A 27,092-nucleotide genomic window follows, 5' to 3' on the forward strand; every position below is an offset into this window, starting at 1 on the left:
AACTATACTTTTATAAGAAGGCTTATTTTGTAGATCCAAACTGGATGTTCTCACAGAAGCAGTTAGAATATAACAGATGCTTCAGAACCTCTCTGCCCGTTAAGATCCCCTTAGTGTGTTGTGTTGTCTGATCAGTTTGGCTTTTTGAAAATTGTTACCCCTCAATTCTTCCACTGAACCTTGGTAATAACTATTTAATCTCTACTAAACAATGTGACTGATCTAGACCAGAGAAGGCATCAGGGCTTCTGATTCCTTTAGAATCTTCCTTTGCTTAAGCTCTTCAAACTCTAAGCTGTTAACTGTAAGGTTGACTGACAGCCATTTAACCTTGCACTATTGTGCTTTTCACCTTGAAAGAAATGAATTTCTCATACTAATTAGAATGATGTCATCATAGTGTTTTATCTTTCCTTCCTGACATACTGAAACCACTACATTTGAGGAGAGGAGGGACATTTTGGACCATAAACCACTTGGATAATTTTGATGTGGATGCACAATGCACAATACCTGTTTGCCATTATACTTTCTGTTTCTGTATTAGGGAAATTTAATAGTTTCTGTAAGTTCTTTAAAACTTGAAAGGATGCAACAGATTCAGAATTAGTGGCAATTTATAGAGAACCTACTATGTGTCTGCTACCATGCCAGACATGGTCATTTAGCAGATGTGTGGTGATGCGACAGGGGTAGGGAAAGGGCTTTGTAATATAAATAAATCCTTAAAACTGTAGTATTACTCATTCTTAGTAGCATACTCTTAGCAAAGAACATTCTGTATATTACTACTATCTAGAAAAAAAGTGCCAGTGATTGAGTTTGCCTAACTAAGAGAGAAACTCAGCAATCATGAATTCTTTTATCACTCATACATTAGGATATCACCAAGTTAATATATGTTGGTTTGTAAGTTCCTTGGGAGCTTCCTTGATATAATCTGAAACCAGCCCCTATACCTAGGCAGTCAAGGAGAGGCCGAAGAAAGAGGCAGGCCGCTCCAAATTGGTAGGTGGCAGGTTTAATAAGCAAGGGAACTTACATATGAGGCTTGTCTTGGGTGGCTATAAGACAATTAGATCTCTGCAGCCACCTGCCAATGTAGAGGGTTTAACTGGGTTTAGTCACGTATACCAACCGTCCAAAAGGTCTCAATACCACATCATTACCTTAAGGCTGTGTCCTTGGAGCAGCCTCTGGCCCAGGAAAGGCAAGTGGAATGTACATTCCAATGACGGGAAGGGAAGGGATGAGGGGCCTCTCATTGCTGGGGTCCGGCTCACTGATCAGCCGGCAGTCAGGTCCTCTCAATGGCCTCCACCAACAGAGTACTTTGTAGAGGAATGGTGTTAGGCCATAATGATATCTTAGGCCTGCATCTTGCCATTAAAGACTTAACGATTTCAGAGGAGAACTAAGACAAAGGCCTGAATAACTATACAACAAAAGAGTAAGGATCCAGAAATTGGGGAGATCGCTTTTAGTTGAGGGGGATGGAAGTCATCAAGGAAGCTTCAAGGAGAAGATACGAGATCGTTCCTGCCATAGGACAGATTTGGCCATGAGGAACTGAAGGCCCCACAGGTGGAAGGGAAAGAAGGAATCCAGAGGCAGGAACAGGCAGCCACAGACAGGCTTTGCTCAGGAACGGTGAGTGGTTCCATTCGGTATTATTTGCCTGAGTCATCTCACTTGTTAATATGACATGAACTATCTATGTAGCTAATTTTTATTATTTTTTCTAAAACAAATAAGGTCTCCTTTTCTTTGTAAAAGGTATTTACCAGGGTCTTTAATATCCAGTACCCTTTTGTGTAGAGGGAAATATTCACTACTACTTGCATTTGATTTAAGTTTCAATGTATTGAGCTATATAATTATAAAGATATTACTGCTCCCTTTTCTATCTTGTTTTTATAGACTTCAGCTTTCCTGTTTATTTCTTTTAAAGAGACTCTTGTATATGGACTCCTGAATTTTCTTCTAGGATTCTTATTGTCTTATTTTCATAGTTTTTATGCCAGGTGAATTATTCTCTTCCATTTCATTTAAATTCTCCTTTTGTCATATCACAACTCCTGGATATTGTCTGTTTCTGATTCTATTTTGGTCTACTGATCTCGATTCTTTTTTTTTTTTTAAGATTTTAAAAAAATTTATTTGAGAGAGAGAGAGAGCATGAGGAGGGGGAGGGGCAGAGGGAGGAGAGGGAGAAGCAGACTCCCCACTGAGCAAGGAGCCAGACGTGGGGCTTGATCCCAGGACCCCGAGATCATGACCTGAGCCGAAGGCAGACGCTTAACTGACTGAGCCACCCTGATCTCGGTTCTTAATCTTCTGTCAGTACCAGAGTGTTCTAATTATACTGCCTTTATGGGATGTGTTAATATCTAATAGGACAATTATCTTCCAATTTTCTTATTTTTTCAAAAGATTCTTATCCTCTGACATTTATTTTTCCACATGGATTTTAAGATCATTTATCCATTTCCAAAGGACACCTTTTTTTCCTACTACTAAGTTCTAAGAATTTAGTAGCACAGCATTTCCAAAGTAACCATACAGCAACACAGTGATTTCAAAACTGGTTTTAAGGTAAATGCAGAAACAGTCTTCATATATTTGTTTCTTCTCCTGACCCTTCATAAAAGTCGGTGCCTATATTGCTTATCTATGGCTGCATAAAAAGTACTCAAACACTTATTGGCTGAAAACAACAGTAATCATTTACTGTTTTCCATGGTTTCTGTGTCATGAATTTAAAAATGGCTCGGGTGGGTGGTTGTGGCTCAGGGGCCCATGAGGTTATAGTCAGACGTCAGGACCACAGTCATCTGAAGGCCGGATGACTCACTCATTCAGCAGCAAGTTGGCGGAGGGCCTCAGTTCCCTCCACATGGGCCTCTTTCCAGGGTGGCTTGGAAGTCCTCAAGGCCACTAATGCTGGACATTGGGCATCATTGCTAGACTTTTGTTCATTGCCACCTTAGGAACCTGGCCATGGCTGCCACTCCTGCCCGGGCCTTGGCTGGATGGATTCCATGTGTCCTCTTCTCACTACCAACTTTGGATACACAGTCTGGGGAGGAATTGTCTCATTGGCAGAGGCTGGTCATGTGTCGACACAATGTGCCTACGATAAGGGAGGCTGGGAAAGTGAGTAGCCAGGGTTTTAGCTTCTTTAGTGCGAGCCAGACTCCGTCTCACAAAGTAGAAGATTCTTCCAACAAAGGAAGAAGAATGTGAGGCCAAACATAATAATAAATATCTACTGTAGTAATGAACTTTCTGGTTCTAAGAGATGTGGAGGGAGAGATAGCCTTAAAGTGTTTTGTGGCCACATCTCTTTTGGCTTTCACAGAAGGAGTAGATGATTCAAGGTAATCCTTGTTTGACTTATCTTCTGTGTTGCTGACTGTAGAGGGAGCCATTTGCTTCGGACAGCCACTGTCTAATAAAAGGTGCGACCTTGTCCCGAATGGGGGGCCATGGCCATGCCAGCTGGGGGTGAACTCCACGGAGTGCGTGCCTGCTTGCCGAAACAAGACGCTTGGTCCTGGATCTGCTTAGCTAAGTACTCAACTGAGACCCCAGTTCCACGCCATTCAGCTGACAAGAGGTGGTCAGGACATAGACCCTCTGTCGTCCATCTCAGCCCCAGAAGCAGCTCAGTGATGCTCTTGGTATGTCTGATTGCATGCAGCACAGATGGCCATCGCTGTGCCTTCCTGGGTGAGGTGGCTGCTCCTGGGCCCCTGTCAATGAACACATTCACTTGGCCATTTGAACTTTAGACACTACTTGTTCTTTGAAAGGGACGATATTGAGCGGTTCTTTCTGGCAGTAATTATGTCCCAGACCAATTGCTTTGTGAGGCCACTTCTGGCTGGGTCAGTAAAGCCGTGTCCCTGGCAGGGAGGGAGTTTGCCCCTCCATTTGCTAGGACAGAGGGTGTCTTTTCTAGTTCATTTAGAACTACCATCAGGTTATCTATGTGAAAAGTTGGAAATGTGAGTAAGACTGCGTTTAACTACAAATCAATTAGTGTGAGCATTTCCTGGCCCAGAACCATGGTAGGGCACAAAAGGAATATGGTTCACAGTTCATATTTTTAAGGAATTTCCAGGTAGTTAGGGGTGTGAACATCTCTAGACCAAATAACTAGAATTGCAGGCAGGAAGTAATGAACATCAATGAGGATGAGTGGGCAGCATCAGACTCACCAGCTCTCTGGGCCCCACCCCCACCTGCTTCAGTAGGTTTGAAGTTGTTGGTCTTGAGAACCTGCATTTTTAACAAGTTCCCAGGTGATGCTGACGCTGCTGGTCCAGGGACTCTGCTTTGAGATCCACTGGGCTAGGATATCAGGAAAAAGGGTGTTTTTACTTCCAGCTATGGCTTTATAAAGAAAATGCTGACTTTTGACAAATTTTGAAAAATTGAATCAAGTTTTTAATAAAGGTGCCTCACATTCAATTTTAATATATATTTATGACCCCACTGAAGAGAATGGTATTTACAACCCAGAAAAAAGATTTTCTTTCAACATTTAGGTTATATTAACCTGAAAGAACAAATTATTTTTGACCCAGTAAGTCTCTGTCCAGAAATTTATCTTGAAGAGACAGAGGTGGGTGTAAAGATAAATATATAAAGGTCTTCATGGCAGTGTTGCTTACCATAGTGAAAAACTGGAATAAAAATAAATGCCTATAATGGAGACTAGTATATTTTCTAGAACAAAGAAGTTCTTTACAGTTTATTAAAAATGATGATGCAGTTACGTATTCATTGGCATGAAAGGTGTTATAAAGTAATCAAGTGTACAGAGCTGTAGTTGATACACACATACGTGTGTGTGTGTGTGTGTGTGTGTGTGCATTTGGAAACACCACAGTGTTAGCAGTGGTGTTTAAGCAGCTCTTCCCTTCTGTGGTTTCTAATTTGTCTGCAATGAACATGGATGACTTATGTGATTGTTTTCTCCTAAAAGAACAGGGAAGCACTGATGCGTTTACCTTAAGTATATTAGTCAGTCTTGAACCAGCCCAACCTGCCATCACAAAAAAAGCAAGTTTTGTTTCTCAAGCTAGGATTCTCCACATTGGCAGCTTAGACTAATTAAACGCCCCAAATACTGGCTTCTGGCCGCACGGGGTAAGCGCAACTGAAGAAGTCGGAGTCTGGCTTCCACAAATCTCTCCTCAACCAGTATCCACATTTAATTGCTTATTAAAAAAACCCAGACACTCTTTTTTTTTTCTTTCTTTCTTTTCTTTTTTTTTGTACTGATAGGTGCTATTCTTAGAGGCCTCTTCTGGTACATTCAAAAGGAAATGAACATTTGCAAACCCCTGAACTCCTGTTGTTTTTAATCTTCCATACAGTTCAGCTGAGTATTTGTGGTGTGAAATAACCACGTAGTAAAAATAGAAAGTTTATTTCCCATCTTCTGGTATTTATTATCTCCCCTATGAGTAGCAAGTTTTCTTTCCCAAGCTGACCCACTTTTTTCCAACTAATTTAACGTTGGTGGAGACAGTGGGGCGCTCTTGGGGAGTTGCCCTTGTGCAAAGCACTGTGGTGGTTCCGTGGGGCCGAGGGAGGTGGCGTGAATTCGTCCTGGGCCTCTGCGAACAGCAGAGCGCCTTTCTGTGTATCATTGCGTTTGAGCTTTACTGGAGCCTTGTGCACAGGCTTCTTGCCCAGGTGAGGAAGCTGAGTCACAGTTTTGTAACTTAGCAAACATCACAGAGTCGGGACTCTTAAGTGCTCACCTGAATGTGCCCTGGCTCCCTTCCCACTGGAAGCTTCTGGAGGCTGTTCTCTCCTGGACCTTCTTCTTTTCTCCGGACTCCCTCCTTCACCAGCCTCCTCAGGGGCTTGGGCTTGGACACAGCTGCCGCTGACGGCGACAGCTCTCCTAGGTGGCGGCTGCGGACAGTATTCCAAAAGAATTGCTCAAGGGGAGGGGTAAAGGGCTACATCGGTATCTTTACTATTGCTCTTGTTTAATGCTCAACTTGTTCATGTCGCCAAGACAACCACCTCCATGCTCCTGTTTCTCCCCTGTGTCATGGCTAGGGTTCTTCAGGAAGCAGCCTCTGACATGAAGTCGAGTGGGCAGGATGCTTGCTTGGGAGTGCCCTCAGGAGAGCCCTGCGGACAGGAGAGGTGAGGCAGAGGGGGGGGACAGTGCAGTGATGCAGTCCTGACAATCCTGGCCCAAATCCATGGGGAGTTCTGGACTTACCAGAATTGTCTGCATGGGCCAAAATGGCCAGGATTTCTACCTCTACCATGGTCAGTCATTAAATGTGGGCCACATGGGAACGGCGTGATCTTGGGCAAGGCAGCTTTCTATGGCGGAGGCAGATCCTGGAAGGGCCACAGCTGGAGGCTGGCTGGCCATCTGCAGCGCTCCAGGCAGCTGGGGAACAGCTCCTTCCTTGAAAGGAGATTGGGGTGGTGTGTCACTATCCGTGGGGTGTTGAGGTAACAGTGAAGACAGAGAGCAGCCTGCTTTGCAGATTCCGAGGCAATTTTATTGACATCCTGAGGTCCACTATCATCACAAGAGAAGCTCAAGGAAACAAAGATGAGGATCAGATAAGCCTCTCAGCAGAGTGGCACGGCTCTCACATGCCCTACTGGTTCATGGTCCTCCATAATAAGCCCTGAGCCATCGTCTGGAGAGGCAGACACCTATCAGTACAAAAAAAAAGAAAAGAAAGAAAATCCAACAACATCGTCTGGAGAGGCAGAGAGATGAGATGACATGAGATGTCATGTTCTCCCCAAATTTCAACGTTTGGAGGAGGGGTTTTGTCTGATAATTTCCTGATTTTTCAAAATCAGCTCATGAAAATCCTTATCTGGATGTGTCATTTCTGTGAGGGATTAGAAAGATCACACATTTGGCAGTCAGGAAGCCACAATTCTAGTCCTGACTCTGCCTCTTTCCTTATAGCTCTGTGACCTGGAGCAAGCTACACAGCCTCTCTTGGCCTCAGTTTCCCGATCTATAAGATGAGACAAGTTGGCGTGAAGAGGTCTATAGTCACTTCCGGCTCAGAATCGTGAAGCTTCTCCATCGTCTAGGCCAGGAGTTGATAAACTACAGCCCACAGGCCAAATCTGGCTCAATACCTGTTTTTGTAAATAAGATTGTACTGGAACACAGCCATGCTCATTTATTTACCTCTTGTCTATGGCTGTTTTCATGCTACAATGGCAGAGTTGAGTAGTTGCAACAGAGATTGTTTGCCTGCAAGTCTAACACTACTTGGCTCTTTACAGAAAAAGTTTGTCAGTCCATAGACAAATCTTCCATCATGTGCCACTCTAAAGAGTAGGAGGAACAATGTGGGCCACGAGGACGTGCCTTTGCAATAATTTGGGCCAAGAGGGGCAACTGTATTTCTGGAGTGTTCCTGAGGCACTTGCAAGAAATGGGAGGGTAAAAGATTAGCAGAGAAACATCCTGCACGTACTGTGCACGAAGGGCAGTGTCTGCAAGGATTCCTGAGTAAGCAATGTCCCAGGTGCTTACGTGGGATCTTGTTTGCCAAAATATCCAGCCCTGCAGTCCCTGCATCAGCTCTTTATCACCCACATGGCAGGAGGTTTTGCAGGGAGGGCGAACGCAGCTTTCTGTTTTATCATCAAGGTCATCCATCCAGGCACTGAGCTGGGGGTAGTAAATGAGTAGAGCAAATGTGTAAAGGAAAATTTTGGAGGAAATGAGAGAAGAATCTCTCTCTGCTGGTGAAATGTCAGGATCATCAAGCTATCACTCCTTCGGGGAAAATAGCTCGGCTGGTAAGAGACCATAGAAGTAGCAGGAAGCCCAACAATATTACTCTGATGAGCTGTGCTCTGCACCCTTATGAAACACAGCTCCTAGTTGCCGACTGTCTCTTCATATGGTCTTGTGTTCATCTCACTGTCAAAACATCCCCAGGGGATAGTGTCAAGTGTTCTAATCCTCCTCGTCCTGTGTTGCGCAGGTGGGGAAAGACTTCAGGATGATTTTTTCTGATGTTTCAGAGTGCCTGCCCCATTGATTGTTGGTGCCAGCCATTTGCCTCTTAATATTTGGTCCTTCTGGTTGCTTTTCGTTGTTGTTGTTATTAGTATTAGTGTTGCCTTCCCAAGGAAATTCCACCCCACTGGAGGTCCAGGGAGATGTCTTATACCAGGTCATAGAAGGTTCCAATTGAGAGAAGGCCGATGAAACTGCTTAAATATAATATGAGCAAACTGAGGCTCTGGGAGGTCACCTGCGGGCTATGTAGCCAGTGAGAGTAGAACTAGAACAATAACTCTGGTCCTCTAACTTGAAGGCTAGTGCTTTTCCCAAAGACCCTCAGTACCCCTCTTTGCAGCATGGTGTCTTATGTCAACGTACAAAGTAGCACTCCTGGTGATCATCTAGACGGATACCCTGTCTTCCCTAGTAGACTGCAAACTCTTTCTGGGTTAAGGACCATGGCTACTATTTAAATTACCATTGACTTTAATTCCTACCTTCAAACATCTAAAATATAATACCTCCCTTAAGAAACTAGAAGAAGATGAGCAAATTAAACCCAAAGCAAGCAGAAGAGAGGAAATAATAAAGACTAGAGTGGAAATAAATGAAATAAAGAATCAATAGAGGACATCAACAAGACCAAAAATCCTTAAAAAGATCAACAGAATTAATAAATCTTTAGCCATAATGTCCAAGAAAATAAGAAAAAAGACTCAAATTCATGAATCAGGAATGAAAGGGGAGACATTACTACTACCCTTAAGGAAATGAAACAGATTATAAGGGCATACTGTGAACAATAGTATGCCAGCAAATTAGATAACTTAGAGGAAATGGACAAATTTCTAGAAAGACAAAAATTACCAAAACTGAGTCAAGAATGAAAAATTTGAATGCGCCTATAACATGTAGATTAAATTAGAAAACTAAAAACTTCCAATAGAGAAAAGCCCAGGCCTAGAAGGCTTCACTGGTAAATTCTGCCAAATATTCAAGAAGAGTTAATACCAGTTCTTCACAAGCTCTTCCAAAAAATGGAATATGAGACAACACTTCCCAACTTATTCTATGAGGCCATTCTTTTATATCAAAACCAGACTAAGACATCACAAGAACAAACAAACAAAACTATGAGCCAATATCCATCGTGAATATATGTGCAAAAATCATCAACAAAATACTACTAAAATAATTCCAGCAACATTAAAAAAAAAGGATTATACTTGATGACCAAGTGGGATTTATCCAAAGAATGCAAGGGTCATCTAACATCAGAAAATCAATTAATGAAATAAAACATATGAATAAAGGGCAAAAATGATGTGATCATCTCAATAGATGCAGAAAAAGCATTTGACAAAATCCAACAACCTTTCTTGATAAAAAACACTCAACAAACTAAGAATGGAAAGGAACTTCCTACACCTGATAAAGGGCTTCTATGAACACACCTATAGCTAATTCATACTTAATGGTGTAAGAAAGAATGTTTTCCTCCTAAGAACAGGAACATGACAAAGACTTCATTCACCACTTCCATTTAGCACTGTGCTAGAGGTTCTAGCCAGGGAAATTAGGCAAGGGGAAGAAATGAAAGGCATCCAGACTGGAAAAGAAGAAGTAAAACTATCTCTACTTGCAGATAACATGCTCTTGTACGTAGAAAACCCTAAGAAATTCACTAAAAACTATTAGCACTAATAAGTTAAGCAAGATTGCAGGATACAAGATCAATACACTAAAACCAGTTGTATTTTTATACATAGCAGTGAACATTTCAAAAACGAAATTAAGAAAACAATTCCATCTACAATAGCATCAAGAATAAAATACCTAGGTATAGGCCACTGCTGTGACCAAGATGGCCAGGAGACTCGTTCCTTCCCCAAGGATGCCTGGGCCAAGGAGCTGGTGCTGGTCGCATCCTTCACCGTTGGGGGCCTCACTATAATTCTGCCAACCCTCAGCCCTTTCACCAAATATGCTACCATGATCAACCAGGCCACACCCTACAACTATCCATTCCTCCCCCTGCCCCCCCAGATGATGGGAACATGTCTAACGCACCCAGCCACCCTCAGGATCCCTAGGAACCAAGCTTGGAGTAGCTGAAGAAATTGTGAGCACCTCTGGTGATATGGCCCTCTCACCTATGGCCCCCTCCCCTGTGGCCAATAAAATGTGAAAAGCGACCCTTCCCCCCCCAAAAAAGAATAAAATACTTAGGTATAAATTTAATATGATACATGCCTTATGCTGAGATGAACTTTGGAGGTACAAAGATGAACAAGGTAAAAAATATTTACAGATTATATATTAAATAAAAGTTTAATATCTGTAATATATAAAGAACTACAGCTCAACAACAAAAATACAAACAATTTAAAAATGGACAAAGGACTTGAATAGACATTTTTTCAAAGAAGATATGTAAATGGCCAATAACCACATGAAAAGTCATTAGGGAAATGCAAATCAAAACCACAATGAGATGCCACCTCACATCCACTCGGATGGCTATAATTTAAAAACCAGAAAATAACAGTGTTGGCAAAGATGTGGAGAACTCTCACACACTAATAATGGGAAGGTAAAACAGTGTAGCTGCTATGGAAAACAGTTTGGTGGCTCCTCAATCAGCTAAATATAGAATTACCATATGACCCAGGAATTCTACTCCTAGATATGTACTCAAAAGCATAGAAAGTGGGTACTCAGATACTTGTATGCCAATGTTTACTGTAGCATTACTCATAATACTCAAAAAGTGGAAACAACTGAAGTGTCCATCAACAGATGAATGGATAAACAAAATGTGATGTATACATACAAAGAATATTATTCGTCTGTGGAAAGGAAGTCCTGCTAATGCCATACATTGATGAACCTTGAAAATAGTATGCTGAGTGAAATAAGCCAGATCCAGGACGCATATTGTATGAGTTCATTTACATAAGGTACCTAGAACAGTAAAATTCACAGACACAGGAAGTGATTAGAGGTTAGTAGGGATTTGGGGAGAGGTGCATGGGGAATTATTTCCTGATTGTAGAGTTTCTGTTTGGGGTGATGCAAAAGTTTTGGAAATAAGTAGTGGTGATAGTTGCATATGGCGAATGTACTTATTGCCATTGAATTGTACACTTGAAAATGGATTAAGAAGTTAAAAAAAAAAAGATGAACAGGACATAATCTCTGTAGTCAGGGAGCTTACTAACTGGTTAGAAAAGTATAGGGGAGGGGCGCCTGGGTGGCTCAGTTGGTTAAGCATCTGCCTTCAGCTCAGGTCATGATCCCGGGGTCCTGGGATCGAGCCCTACATCGGGCTCCCTGCTCCACGGGAAGCCTGCTTCTCCCTCTGCCTCTGCCTGCTACTCTGCCTGCTTGTGTGCTCTCCCCCTCTCTCTCTCAAATAAATAAATAATCAAAAAAAGAAAAGAAAAGAAAAGTATAGGGGAGTGGAGTAACAGATTCATCTCTGTGACTCTGAGTATTAGAAAGCAAACCATGGCGGGCAGTGCGTCAGCTAACATCTGGCCCAGGGGCTGCCATAGAGTGGATATGCACTCTGGGAAGGTGCCAGTAGGGTTGCCAACATCTAGGACTGTGGAATAAAACAAGGCCTGGTTTCGAGTTCCGGCTATGTCATGTGTCAGTTGTAATGAACTTGGGTAGGTTACTTACTGTCTCAAAGCTCGTTCGTTGAAAAATGTACCTACTTCCCAGAACCCTCACATGACATGATTTACAGGTAAGCTGCTCAGCACAGGGCCTGGCATTTGTCTACTAAAAAAGGGTTAGCCATTATTATTGTTGTTGTTGTTATTAATGCTGATTTGGGATGAATTTGGATAGAAATAAAGTTTTTAAAAGACCCTAAATCTAAGTACCGAAATACAAGTCCTGTACCTGAGACAGGAAGGTACAGGAACCAAGGATGGAAAGCAGGGGTGAGCCGTGGAAAGATGGGACCCAGGAAAGGAGGATGGCAGAGAGCCGACCGTGACGGGGCCTAGAGGAGAGAGAGGAGAATTTGAGGGAGACAGACCCCAGGCTCAATGACACAAGGGAAGACTGTGGTTGGTTTAAAAGGAAACTCACCAGAACCGCTATGTGGCATCGGTTTGCTGTTGTGTTTCCCTAGGAATCACAGGTCCTACCTGTTCCAGGGAAGGGCATGATGGGGATGGAAGAAGGAAGCGAGAGCTGAAATTGTTCCAGGTTACATTTCCTGTCACCACCTTCTTTTCAAAATGTCTGGACCTTCCATTTTGAGGCTGACCTGTGGTTTGAGCCATGAGCACAGTGGAATTCTCCACGGTGTGACCATAGTCACTCTCCCTTTATTCTAGTGGGGTCACAGTCTCCTAAGGAACACACAACCCACACAGTGAGTGGGTAGAAGGAAGCAGGACATGGCTGCCATTTGATCCCCTGCTCTTCTCTGGCTTGAGGCTGAAGTCAGAGCCACTTAACACCTACGACAGGGCTTTTCCCAGAGGCACACCCGAGTCAAGTATCTTCAGAACTCACCACTGGCGGAATAGACTGGTCAGAGTTGTTTTGTTTTGTTTTTTGTTTTTTTGCTTTTGTTTTTGTTTTTTTATGATGTTTTTGTTTTTTTAAACATCTTCCTTGGCCACTCCTTACGTGTGCCCATATCCACTTTTTATTTTTTATTTTTTTTTTTTATTTTTTTTAAAGATTTTATTTATTTATTTGAGAGAGAGAGAATGAGAGAGACAGCACATGAGAGGGGGGAGGGTCAGAGGGAGAAGCAGACTCCCTGCCGAGCAGGGAGCCCGATGCGGGACTCGATCCCGGGACTCCAGGATCATGACCTGAGCCGAAGGCAGTCGCTTAACCAACTGAGCCACCCAGGCGCCCAGCCCATATCCACTTTTTAAAAATTATCCTAGGTAGAAGCTTCATTTGATGACTGGTTGCTGGACGTTCTTCTTAGAAACCGATGCTTCCTGTCAGATCCACGATTCTTTAGAAAAAAGATGGAGGTGAAGCAAAAGTGAGGGATAGCCAAAGGTAGACAGCGAGGGGCAGACTTACTCATGGGAGGGTGCACTTCCAACCTGTGGCGGGAAGCTCCTTGGGAAGAGGGTATACAGTTTTCGCAGGAAATTTGTGAATTCATACATGCACCTAACATTATGTGTCTTACACATACGTACTACTTCCAAGGCCATGAACCTTCTGTTGAAATTAATAAAGAGAAGATTAACTTTAGGAAATCAACACAAGGATTAAGGATTCATCTATTTTTTAAGTCTGAGAAAGCAGAGCTCTAGAACCAGAGCTTCATGGGCCTGCAACCAGTGCAGTTACATGGTGTCCCAGGCTCAAGAGGGGGCCTTGCACTTGGGGTTTAGTAAAATCTCTAATAATTTTATCTTTGAATTTATGTTTATGAGTGAAGTCTGATGGGACAATGGAACCTATGCTGGGGGCTTGAAGCCTCACTTGCATGCTGCCTCCAGCCATCCCCCGGGAAGATTTCTCCACCACCCACTCCCTAACTACCCGGCCCCCACCACCCTCCATTCCCTATGGGGGCCTGTGCACAGATAGGGGACGATCAGGGGCAGGCGGGGTCCTTGAGCCCCTGCAAGGGTCTTCACCCTCCTTGAGAGTATCTATTCCAGTTCCTGAGGGAGAGCATTAAATGCCCCATAAAAAAACACCGTGACAGTCCACAAGTAATCAGAAGCAGAAGAAAGTAATCAGCTTTTCTCTTGCTTTTTGAACAGGGGGCCTTGCACTGTCATTCAGCTGTGGGCCCCACAAATTACGTAGCTGCCCTGTCTAAGCTTGTTGGAAATGCAGAATTCCAGACCCTACCCGCGCCTACTAAGACAGAATCTACATTTTTAATAAGATCTCTAGGTGATTCATATCACATTGAAGTTTGAGAAGCAGAGTTCTAAAACACACTTGGATTCAGTGACTCTGGGATTCATCTAATAAGCTGAAGTCTATGATTCTAGCCCAGTCGTTTTTATTATGATTGCTAAATGTGTTGTCCTTCTCTTTGACATAAAGCAACTGCTATTCCTGGTGAAAGGTGGGATGGAGAGGAAAAAGCCTGGCCAATAAGAAAAATGAAAAAAGGAATTGCTCTTGAGCATCGAGCTTTGCCAACGCTGGTACTTGAAATGGTATTTGGCCTGTTCTGTGCTCTGGCTCAAGGCTTAGCATCTTTCCCAGCAATACTGAGAGCCCTACTCAGGGGAATCGTGGCCACAATAAAATAAACTGCAGCTCTTTTGGAAATTTCTTTGAGCTTTATTTGCACAAGTCTTCAGGATTTGCCAGCTCTCTGGAAGAGAAGGGAAAGCAGCACCTTCTTTTCAGTCTTGGCAGGACTGGTTTTTGAGCTTGCATTTTACTTGGTGTGGTGTGGTGATTGTTTTAGTAACTTTTCAGGATCTAGGAAAGATGATTATAAAAAGCAACCAATGAGCACATGAAACGAACCCCCTATGCCATCTCTCCTCCTCACAAAAGCCTTCCTTGGGGAGAAGCAGCTGTCCTGGCCAGAGCTGGTGGGAGGGGAAAGCTGAAATAAAGCTTCTGTCTGACGCCAGGGGAGGCTGAGGCGGGTCTTCCCTCGGGGTGTGGAAGGGGTGATCGCCAGGAGGGAGCCAAAGGGGAGCAGTCAGTCACTGGCCGTAACTGGTGAAGTACCAGAAAGAGCAGGAGCTTTATTTAACTATCTCTGAAGGCGTCCTTTATAGAGTTCATACCTGTCGAGCCAGTAATTCTGCATCTAGCGATGGAGGCTGAGAAAAGATCGGAGATTCTGACCAAGAGTTAAGCAGGAGAGTATTCATCTCAACAATAGCCATGAGAGCAAGCAGTTCAAAGTGAGATGCATGCCCTCCCAGGGGGTGTACAAAAGAAGGGTGTAGTTGAGGAATACTAGAATTTGCATTTAATTTTTTAAACTTAAAAATATAAGAAGAAAGCTTTGCTAATATGTAATATGAGAACTGGCTCTCACTCCCTCATTTGGTCCCTAAATCAGACAGTCACGTGTTACAAGAGATGGGGTGGGAAGCGTGGGAATGTCCCAACATGGGGCCCTTCTGGGACATAGCAACTACGTGGATATAATTTATAAATGAATATTAGGGCGTTCAATGTTTTTTCCTGATGGAGTGTGAGGCACCTTGTGGGGGATGTAAGGAATGCACAAGGAAGATTCTGCCCCAGCTCAGGGAAGGACGGTATGCAAATCCAACTCTGCACAACCCCAGCCCTCGCTCAGGGGCCCTCTTAGCTTCCTAATGGGAAGTAGTGTGGTTTCAGTTGATGGACTATTTCCTTCCCTTCAATTCCAACATGCCTTGTAGGAGCCTCCAGGGTTTATCAGTAGAAACTGTAGCTTTCTCAGCAGATTTCATAACACTGCAGCTCTCATTAACAACGCTTTACTTCCTGAACCCAATTTTGGCCTTCTGCTCTGTTCTGCTGAAGTTCACGGCTGCAGGTGACCCCCACCCCCCCCCCCACCCCCCCCCCCCCGCCCCACCATCAGCATCTTGCTTTCCATTGCAAAAACGCAATGCTCAGGTGCGGGATTAAGATAAAGGGAAAACTAATCTTATTAGAAAAACTGTCTCAGTCATCGGAGCAAATACCACACCTGCTGAAAGCAACTGCCAAGGGCTCCTCGGGAATGTTGGCTTTGCCATTGATGCGTTTCCTGGAGAGTTTGCTAGTATAAAGCCCATCTTTTAAATAATGGTGTTCTGTTTAAGTAATCCTTTTGGTGAGAGGCTTGGTCCTGGAATTCCTTGTGCGTATTAAAACTATGAATAATCTTGTCATTAGGAATAAATCTCCTTAATGTGCATGTGCATAATTGAATTCATCTCTAATTAATGTAGCGTTACGTAGTGGCGAAGGTGGATTAACTTCTGTTTTCTGATTGCCCTTGAATGTTGCCTCCAAGTTGCTGGAGTGCTGATGAAGTCCGTAAGTGCTGTGCATTTATGTTTCAGACACAAGGACCGTCACCAGCACAGCTTCAGACATGTCCCCGGGACCAACAGTGTTCACCAGCACAGTGGCCAGGAGCAAGATGAAACACATGAAGGAGTAAGTAGCATGTTGCCTGAGCCCTAGGAGAGTGGAGTGTGAGCCTTATTGACAAAGAATGTGATCATATCATGTAACGCTATTCCTCTTGGTCTTCACAAAAATAACAGCTGTGCTTTTCTAGAAGCAAAGGTGAATGGAATGTGTAAAAACTCAGTGGGAAAGGCCTGCATCTGCATCGAAAACTCCTGCTGTGGTCTGAATGTGTACCCACCCACCCCCAAATTCATATGTTGAGATTCTAACCTCCAGAGGAGATGGTATTAGTAGGTGGGGCCTTTGGGAAGTGCTTAAATCATTAGGCCTCATGAATGGGGTTAGTGCCTTATAGCAGAGGTTCCAGAGAGCTCCTTAGCCCTTTCTGCCATGTGGAGACACAGGGAGAAGGTGCTGGCTTTGAACAAGGAAGAGCGGGCCCTCACCAGAAGGCGAGCATGTGGGTGCTTTGATCTTGGACTTCCCAGCCTGCAGAACTTCGAGCAACACACTTCTGTTGTTGATAAGCTACCCAGTCTATGGTATTTTATAGCAGCCTGAAAGAATAAAGACAGCACCTGATATAAACTTCTTGGCAAAGAAGAAGTACCCAGCCTCCTAGTCTAAATTTTCCTGTACAATTCATGTCTCTAGATCAGCGGTTGGCAAATTCTCTCTGTGGGGAGCTAGATAGTAAATAGGCTCTATGGGCCATACAGTTTCGGTCACAATTACTCAACTCTGCTGTTGTAACACAAAAGCAGCCTTCGGGGCGCCTGGGTGGCTCAGTTGTTAAGCGTCTGCCTTCGGCTCAGGTCATGATCTCAGGGTCCTGGGATGGAGCCCCAGTCTGGCTCCCTCCTCAGTGAAGAGTCTGCTTCTCCCTCTCCTCTACCTCTCCCCCGGCTTGTACGTGCACACTCTGTCTCTCTCTCTCTCAAATAAATAAATAAAATCTTAAAAAAAGCAGCCTTAGACAATATATAAATGAGTAAGCATGGCTGTGCTTCAATAAAACATTATTTCAGACTGAAATTTGAATTTTGTATAATTTTCAGGTATCACAAAATATTATTTTGATTTTTTTCAACCACTTAAAAATGTAAAAACAATTCTTAGCTCACAAGATGTACAAAACAAGTGGCAGGCCACAGATTTGGCCTGTGGGCTCTATAGTTTGGAGACCCCTCCTACAGATGTTCCAACTCAGAAACTTTTTTCTAAAATCGACTTCCTGTATTGGTGGTGTTCATGCACAGTTAGGGAAGTTTGGCAAACATTATTTTTCAGTCAATATGCATTTATATTGTTCTTGCAACACCACACATCATCATACAGGTTAATGTTTGACAGCAAAGGAGAAAAAAATGCTGAAAATTATTTCCAAGTGTAAAGCTGGTAATGTGTTTAGATGCCTATTGTTTCAAGTCCTGCTTCTGTCTGAGTGGCCACCTAGTAACAGAGTTACCATGGAAACAAGTGAAGCCCAGGAACTGGAAGTGAGAGGGAGTTTGGACTAAACTTTCTTGCCTCTGCCTCCTTCCCCTTCTCCTTGCTAGGAGGAGATTATGGAAAAGCCTTTGTTAATCTCCCAGTTGATAATCTTCAAAGAAAAGCTACTCAACTATTTCTCCCTTAAAATTTAATAACGTGGTATTGTCAGATTTTTGATCTAAGACTTCATTACTTTTGCAGAGTACACAACATTCCATTTGCTAGCATATTATGAAACGCTTTAACTAATTAAAATGAAAGTCGTTTTGGCAAAATAAATGACAAAGATACGTTCTAGTGATTTCAGTCCTAGTATTTTTTTTTTTCCTTCCTTGTTGCTTGACTGAATTTGAATTTGACCAGGTGTTTTCTGGCTCACGTTCTAATGTGGATCAGTGCAGCTTGGGTTCTCTCCCCATGGTTGGTATTGTTTCTTTGGCAGAATAGCCTGCCATCCCCTCATATCCCACGTCGCAAAGCCCTGTACCATTCCAGAAATGGCAAAAAGGAAATTGCAGCCACAGGGCTAAGTATCTTTTGAGGATGCTGTGCTTCCTGTTCTAAGACTTAGAACACAGCCAGAAGAGAGGGGATCTTGCCATTCTTGCACAGTAATGTGCTGTGTGCTCTGCGTGTGCACAGCAACTGTTGGGACATGAAGAGCAATGAATGACCTTTATCCCCAGGAACTTACAATGCAGAGAAAGCACCAAACTTCAAAGTGGAAAGCTAAATGACAACACAATGATTTTGTAATATGAGGTAAGGATTCAGGAAAGCCTCCAAGTGGGACCATGCCCATGCGCCAAATGGAGCAGATGGTGAGAGCTTCGAGGTCAGAAAGGGGAAGTCAGGGAGACCAATGAGAGAAGTGGGAACTTGGCCCTGTCCTTAATCGAGAAGTAGGATTTGGAAAGGTAAATCGAAGGGAGGGGAAGCTGGAGGCCAACAGATTTGGAGTCCGAGTCATGGCTTTACCAATAAATGGTTTTCTGACCTTAGGCAAGTGATCTTCAAAGGTTCTGTTTCCTCATCTGCAAAATGGTCATATTATTGCCACAGTTGGGTCCCTGGGAAGGTAGACTGAGAGGTGGGGATTACTGTGCAGGAGGTTTGTGAGGGAGTGTTCATGAGGCCACCACATGTAGCAAGGAGGGGAAGGAAGTGGACTGGGCACAGGGCCACAATAGGCTGTGACATGGTCTCATTTGAGGCCTCAGTGGACCCTACAGAGAGCTCTGAAGCGGGGATGGCCCCGTAGAACCATCCTGAGTTGGGGCAAGAGGGCCAGGACTTTACAGCCCCCAGTCAACAAGCATTGGATGTGGGCTATCCTGGGAAGGGACTGTGACTGAGCAAGACATTCTTCAGCCAAGGTTCTCCGCCAGTGGAGAGTACCTGCAGGGCCTGCTGTAATGAGTGACTGACGTAATGCAGAGAAAACTGATACATACAAGAGGCCTTCTTAAGGAAAAGTCAAGTGTTTTGTACCTATCATTAAGGAATAAAGAAGATAGCTTTTTATTCAAAAGAATATAATGAAGGGAATGCAAGGGATGTATTTTAGGGATACTAACTGCATCAGGTTAATCATGATAATTTTTTAAAAATTGATTTTGAAAAAGATTAAGCCTATAGAAAAGTTGAAAGAACAGCACAAGAAATATGACATATGCTTCACCTAGATTCACTGGTTGTTAACATTCTGCCACATTTGCATAATCTCTTCCTATCTATCTATATAATGTAGACATATATTTATATATTATTATAATTGTTATTATTACTGTATCATTTGAGAATAAGTTTTATTCATCATGACTTCTCACACCTAAGTATTTAAGTGTGAAACTCCGAAGAATATTGACATTTTCATATATAAGCTCAGTAAATGATTAAATTTAAGATATTTCACACCAATATATATTACATAATATACTAATCAACATTCAAATTTCACTGATTGACCAAATAATGTCCTTTATAGCAATTTTTTTTCCTGATCCAGGATACAAACCAGTTTCACACATTTCATATAGTTGTTATGTGTCTTTGGTGCCAGTTCCTTAGTGTTTTGTTATCTTTCATAACATTGACATTTTTGAAGAGTACGGATGGATTATTTTGTAGGCTGTCCTTCAATTTGGGTTTGTCTCGTATTCCTTTATGATTAGACCTAGGTTTTATATTTTGTATGATATTCTATGTAAGTGATGCTGTGTCCTTCTGAGTTTTTTTTAAGATTTATTTATTTATTTGAGAGGGAATGAGAGCGGGGTGGGGGGAGAAGGGCAGAGGGAGAGGGAGAGAGAATCCCAAATAGACTCCACGCTGAGAGCCCAATGTGGGGCTCAATCTCACCACCTGAGGTTACGACCTGAGCCAAAACCAAGAGTCAAATGCTCAACTGACTGCCACCCAGGCGCCCCTCCTTCTGAATTTTTAAAAATTTACTTTGGGAAGTTGCAGACATACAAAAGTAGTCAGAAGAGTATAATTAATCCCAATGGATTCATCAGTCAGCTCAACAATTATCAGCTCATGGTAAACCTTGTTCTATCTCTACTCCCAACTATTCTTCCATGTTACTCTTAAGAGAGTCCCATTCACCGTATCTTGTCATCCATTAATTTTTCAGTAGTATGTGAATTTGAACCTGCTCTTTGATATCTCCCTTTTGGATATACATGAGGCATTTCAGACTCAGGATGTCCAAAACTGAACTCCTGATTTCCCTCCCAGATCTGCTCCCTCCACAGCCTTCCCCAGTTTTACATGAGAAAGGTAAGATCTAGGGAAGAACAAACCTTCCAGCTCAGTTATCAGTACCTCTCCAGGCTTACTGTGTGATGTTTTAAGGGTATCATGCAAGTGGCAAGGGTATCATGCAATCATCTCCTACTGTGAGAAAGCGAAGCTAAGGAAATTGGGGAGTAACACACGTGGTGATCCTAATGCCATGTTTCTTCAAGTTCTCCCAGCTGGGAGACCCCAAGGCTTAGTGAGCATTCATACACGCAGCGCCAGGCATAGAGCAGACCCTAGGATAGTGGTCAGGAGGGGAAAGGTATGGGGCAGGGAGACAGCAACTGCTGGAGTTTATATCCCTGCTTATTATTACTAGTGTGCATCCTTGGACGAATTACCCAGCCTCCTTGTGCCTGAGAGTTCTCATCTGTAAAGAAGAGCCAATAGTGGTTCCTACTTCGTGGGGTTGCTGTGAGGTGATGTCATGTTGAGATCATGAAGGTATGAATTGCACTTAGGATAGTTTGTGGCACATAGTAAGTGCTCAATAAATGTTAACAACTTATAATAAGACTCTCAATATACATGTGGTTAGTTCCTCTTGAAAAGCCCCAAGTGAAGTATCCGAAGGTATTGGCATGTGTTAGTCTGCTACGTGATGTTTTATACCTAAGGGCATCTGTGGGCGAAGAAGCTGTGAAGATATTTATATAGTGGTTTTTTCTTTTAAGCATGCAAAAAGAAGTGCCAGTTCCCTGGGAAAGTGTCATGAAGTTGCTGAATATAAAAACCAGCCATTTACCATCATCCTCCAACTCTTAGTTTCCTGTCACAGCTACTTCTTACTCCTGCTGGGAGACCAGTCCACAGATGAAACTCCCTGCTGGGGGCGCAGGCAGCACTGGGCTCTCAGCAGCTGCCAGGTGGTGCCGCTCAGAGTCAGCAGAATCACAAGAAATCAGTATTGACTTCCTTTCTGACTAAGTAATTTCCATGCACATTTGCAGAGAGGTTGCTATTCATATATGATGGTTGGATGGTTGGATGGTTGGATGGATGGATGGATGGATGGATGGATAAATGGATGGGCCTTTGTGGCTTCATAGGCCACTGTGGCTTCATGGGCCTCCTGAAGCTTCTACCCTCAGGGCAGGGGTTTTGGGATTTCTGTTGACAAGTTTTCTTTGCAACCATTAGCTGGATTTGATTCCAGGCCTGGTTCCAGAATGGTCCAGTTGGTCAGCTTTCAGCTCTGAGGATGGTAAGTGACACACTGTTGCAAAGGGATTTGTCCTTTAACACACACAGGCCAAGACACTGTATCATGCCACAAAGGTGTTTTTCAACCTGAATGAATAGTTCTCCTGGCCTGTATATATCAAGTAATCTGACTAGAGTCCTTGGCTTTGCTGCTTAAAGTGTGCTCCATAGACCAACAGCATCGACATCACCTAGAAGCTTCTGAGAAATGCAGAATCTCTGCCCTCACCCCTCCTAAATTAGAATCTGCATTTTAATAAGTTCTCTGGAGATTCATATACATATTAAATTTTGAGAAGCACTAAATCTAAAGGATTTCACCGTGGGGGGAGTTTCTTACCAGAGTATGAATTGGGATCAATCTTAATAAAAGCCAAATATAATATAAAATATATTTATGTTTTTAAGGCTTCAGTTTTTTAGACTTTTTTTTACTTGTCTCCTATTTTATTAAGGAAGGTATAATTTATATCTAATAAAGCTTACCTTTTTTAGTATACAGTTCTCTGAAATTTGACAAATGTGTAACAAGAAAATTCTATCAATTTTTAGTATGTAGTTCTATCAATTTTGATAAGTGCCTATAGTCATATAACCATCACTGCAGTCAAGATTATGGAACAGTTTCTATAGAAGATTATAGAACCTCCAAAAATTCCTTGTGCTTCCTCTTTATAACCCATCTCTCCCATCATACCTTGCTCCTGGCAACCACTGATCCATTTTCTGCCCCTATAGGAGTTTTATCTTTTCCAGAATATCATAGAAGTGGACTCATCACTTAGTATCATAGGCCCCCATTGTAACTGGATGGTAGTTGTGGATAAGGATCTAGATCTATGCATAGTTATATGTTAGACCCTTGTAGTAGTTCTGAATTCCTTTTTTCCCCATAGAATTGTCACAAGGAGAGCCAGGTTTGGGCTATGGTTTCAGACACCTCATGAGCAGTTGTCCTGAAGGTTTGTGGACCCACTAAGCCTGCTATTAGAGGGACTCACTACCCAGGATATTGTGAAGATGAACTTCTGGTTTCCCTGTCAGGGACTCCTCAGGTTCTTGCCATGGCCAAGAGGCCTTAATGCCTGGGAACCATGGGGGAGGACTGGACTCTACTGTCCTGCTCAGCAGGACAAAGTTCTAGGGATGGGATCCACCTCACTAAGACTCAGCCTGAGAATGGGTACCCATGGACAAAGCCTAAGGTTCTCAGGAAGCTTCTGAGCCCATTTCTCCAGTTGGAAAGTCAATGCCCTGAAAAACATTTGGGACCTAAGAAATCTTCTTGATGAGAGGGATGGCAGCTCTTTGTGACCACAACTCTGAATCACCTCTACATTGACAATTCATGCACAGGGCACAGGAAAAACAAAATATTTGCTGTGTGGACGTGTGTCTCCTCTTTGGAAAATACAATGATACATATATCAGGCTTCTTGATGTTGTCCACAGCTCACTGATGCTCTGGGGTTTTAGTTTTTTTTTTTTTTTTGAGGCCTTTTTTCCCCTCTCTCTGTTTCATTTTAGTTTCCATGGCTCTGTTTTCAACTTAACTAGTCTTTTCCTCTGCAATGTCTTATCTGCTGTTAATCCCAATCAGTGTATTTTTCACCTGAAACATTGACGTTTTCTTCTCTAGAAGTTTGGTTTGAGTCTTTTCTAATATATATATATCTTTCATGTCTTTGATTAACATAGTCAATATTTCCTCCAGCTACTTGAACAAGTAGAATATGGTTTAATTATTTTAATGTCCTTGTCTGCTAATTCTAATATCTGTGTCATTTCTGGGTTGGTTTCGATTGATTGATTTTTTCTCCTAATTATAGGTAATATCTCTCTACTTCCTGGTATTCCAGGTGATGTTTGACTGAATGTCTGGCATTGTGAGTTTTACTTTGTTGTTGCTGGTTATTTTTGTATTCCAACAAGCAGTCTTGAACTTTGTTTTAGGATTCAGTTAAGTTACTGGGAAACACTTTGATACACTTGGGTCTTACTTCTGAGCTTTGTCATGTAGGACCAGGGCAGCCTTAAAGCTATGGCTGATTATTGCCCATTACTGAGGTGAGACCCTTCTGTATACTCTACCTAATGGCCAGTGAATGGTCAGGTTTAATAATAAAGGACAGTTTGGCAGGTGTGAAGAGCCACTGTTCCTGGTCCTGTGTGAGCTCCAAGTACTTTTCTCTTTGTAACTCTTCTGCATGGTTCTTTCCTTCGCCTCAGTAATTACCTCACATGCATGCAACCCATCTATATTTAGCTGAATCATTAGTCTCTGTATGGGTATATAAAAGTTTATTTGTTTCAAATATTTAGAAACTGCTTTTGTTTTATTACTTTTGTTTCTTAATTATGTAAAGTGGTTCCATGGGTCCAAAGTCAAATCCATAAAAAAGTATATTTTTTTTTTTTTTTAAGATTTTTATTTATTTATTTATTTGAGAGAGAATGAGAGAGAGCAAGCACATGAGAGGGGGGAGGGTCAGAGGGAGAAGCAGACTCCCTGCCGAGCAGGGAGCCCGATGCGGGACTCGATCCAGGGACTCCAGGATCATGACCTGAGCCGAAGGCAGTCGCTTAACCAACTGAGCCACCCAGGTGCCCAAAAAAGTATATTTATAGAAGATAGCTTCTATCCTTGATCCCTTACCCTATTCTCTCCCTTCCCCAAGAGGGAATAATCTAAAAAAAATTTTATGGATCATCCTTTCATTTGAAAAATAAAGGCATCCTATCTCTCACTTCTTAAGAAATCGGTAGCACATTATACACACTTTTGTCTGCTTCACTTAGCAATATATCCTGGAGATTACTTCATAGACTTCATTCCTTTTCACAGCTTCCATGGTCTCCTTTGTGTGGACGGACTGTTGTTCATTCACCCTGCCCCCTAGATGGATGTACGGATTTTTCCAGCTTTAGCTATTAGAAATAGCACCAAAATGAATAGCCTGTGCATTCAGCTTTTTTGTTTTATTTCCAGTTTATCTTTGAGGTAGATTTCTAGAGGTGGGATTGCTTGATCAAAGGGTAAATGCATATATAATCCTTGTAGGCATTTCCGAGTGCCTTTTTGCATTCCAGCCAGCAATGTAGGAAAGTGCCTACTCTCTGGTTTCCCCACAGAGTATGTTATCAAACTTTCGGATTTTATGTTTTCTATTATCTTCCCCTCTTTCTCTCCCCCACTCTGCCTCCTTCTCTCCCTCCCTCCCTCTCTCTGTCTCTCTTATAAATGTAGTCTTTTACTGTGGGGTCTATTTAACTTTGCTTTTGGTATATTTTTTGGAATTTAGGAAGTTGTATTTTCATCTCTGTCAGCAAACACACTTGAGAGTCAACTTCAGAAAATGTCTCGAAGTCTAGATTTGGAGTGGAAGGGAAGAAGCCTCTTTGGCCTCAGGGTTCAGCTGAGCTTTCCAACCCAGTTTCCCCAGAAACATTGTGTATTGGGAGACAAATGGTATTGCTCACGTGGATTAACAAAAAGTGATGTGTGTGTGTGTGTGTGTGTATGTGTGTATGTTGGGGGGGGGTTTAGCCATTTAGCCAGTGATGTTTGTGTGAATTATCTTAATGAGGTGAAGAAATCCATGGTGCCCTAACTCCCTAACATGTAGGAAGAGCACTTTCCAGGCCTGTTGACCTTGGTGTCAGTGATCTTAGTTGCGACCAGCTGGAGTCAGGGTGGTGATGTGCAGCATCTTGCCCAAATGGGGGTTGCTCTCCTATAAGTGGGCAGTGAGCAGATAGTCTTTGTTGAGGAAGATGGGAAGCAAGGTGGTTCTGACAGAGCTACCTAGTGCCTGGTGCGTTTAGTGGGATGCACTCGTGACTTACCCGTGTGGCATGCCCGACACAGCGCTTGCCGCTTCGATGCTCAACACTGGTTTGTGTATTTGTGTGTGTGCATCACAGAGGCCTGTCCTTGGCCAGAGGGCACTAGGTCTTGTGTTAGCTGCTGCGGTTGCAGGTCGTTCTTTGAGTGCTGCAGGGCTGTGATGAGTTTCCTACAGATTCCATCCTTGAGCTCTCATGTCAGCTGTTTGGAAAGGTCTGGGCAAGGTCAGAGCACAGCCCTGCCGAGTGCTGTGATGAGGGCTGAAGGCAACTATTTAGAGGCTGCAGAAGGCACGAGGAGGTTCTATAGTAACACTGAGGTCAAACATAGTAATTGGTTCAGTCTCAGCTAGCTGGCTCAGAAGTTCTTGAAATTTTTCTTTCATTTTCAATCACAGGAAGACCTTGACCGAGGAAGGTCAAACTGAAGATGAGAAGCCCATGACCTTTATTGTCCTTCTTGTTAACCTGAGATACGGCTCATGGTGCAGTAGCAATTACTTGGAAAAATGATGGTGGAGCATTAAGCACTTGCTAAAAATGCTTCCAAGATGGAGTTGCAGGAGGTTTGTAATAGTATCAGCTCAGGTTCTGAATTGGACCAAAGCCATAGCCATGTTTATGTGAAGGGAAGCTTGCTTTCAATGCACAGAGGAGGTGTGATAAGGGGAGTGTGCTAAGACAGACAGACACCCTCCACCACATACAGCTCTCACCACATACCTGTGAGATGGCAAGACTCTCCATTTTACAAGTAAAGAGGTTGTACTTCAGGAGGTTAAGAAACTTCCCCATGGTCACACAGCTAGTAAGTGGCAAGGCTACGTTTGGAATAGAAGTATGGTTAATCCCCAAACTAGTGCCGCTAACCACAACCGGAGTCGGATGGTGACAGTCGGAGCCAAGTGACACAAAAGCCTGGGTCCCATCAGGAACTCTAAAGGCGCCTTTTAATTACCATGAGCCTTCCACATGCCTGGTGTCAGATTCTGGAATCTACTTGTTCTCACTTTGTAGTAACAAGTACTTGCCACCCCACTTTGAGAAGCTGTAGCTACAGAAAGGCCAAAGCTGGCTTCCAGGCTCGGTCTGCCACTATCAAATCCTAGGCCCCATCACATGCTTTTCTGAGTTGGTGGGTGTTTGAGATCCGTATTTTGACAGCATCTCATCCTCCCAGCCCAGGCTTCTCCTTTGTCAAATATATTTAATACGAAGTCTTTTAGGATTTCCAAGTGCTTTATGAATAAAGCTCATTCTATCTCATTGATTGAAATAACCTTTCAGTGGAGAAATAGATGAAGTGATGTTCTCTTCTCCGCTTTCCAAATCTCCCTGAAGAGGTATTAGTTATGCTTCCAGCAGTCCCGCTCTTTAATGAAAGGTCAGTGTCCGGCAGCAGCGCTTCTGAAGGAACTGCTGATTGAAGCCAGCATTTCAATTTCAAAACAACAAACAAAAACTTGTCTGTAAGGAAGGCCTGATGACCAGCAAATGAGGGCTTCTCGTCCAGAGAGCAGTGGTTTCAAATTTACATACAAGGTTTAAGAGAGTCTTTACAGAGCTGGTCAGACTTCTTACTTAGCTGTCTCAAGGTCTACAATCAATTGCTTGTGTT

At 42.9% G+C, this 27,092-nt stretch overlaps 1 protein-coding gene and 1 pseudogene across 1 annotated transcript in view; both read left to right on the forward strand.

The window, feature by feature from the left end:
- LOC144380720 (serine/threonine-protein kinase Nek11-like) overlaps positions 1–27,092 on the forward strand; it is a 68,975-nt gene that overhangs the window by 7,246 nt on the left and 34,637 nt on the right. The window contains exon 3 of the mRNA XM_078065551.1: positions 16,054–16,150. Coding sequence (XP_077921677.1) covers positions 16,086–16,150 — 65 coding nt within the window. The 5' untranslated portion in view covers positions 16,054–16,085. The remainder of the gene's footprint in view (positions 1–16,053; positions 16,151–27,092) is intronic.
- LOC118523345 (NADH dehydrogenase [ubiquinone] 1 alpha subcomplex subunit 3 pseudogene) lies at positions 3,280–10,158 on the forward strand (annotated as a pseudogene).

Source organism: Halichoerus grypus, unplaced genomic scaffold (genome assembly GCF_964656455.1).
Source record: "Halichoerus grypus unplaced genomic scaffold, mHalGry1.hap1.1 HAP1_SCAFFOLD_106, whole genome shotgun sequence".
Lineage (NCBI taxonomy): Eukaryota > Metazoa > Chordata > Mammalia > Carnivora > Phocidae > Halichoerus > Halichoerus grypus.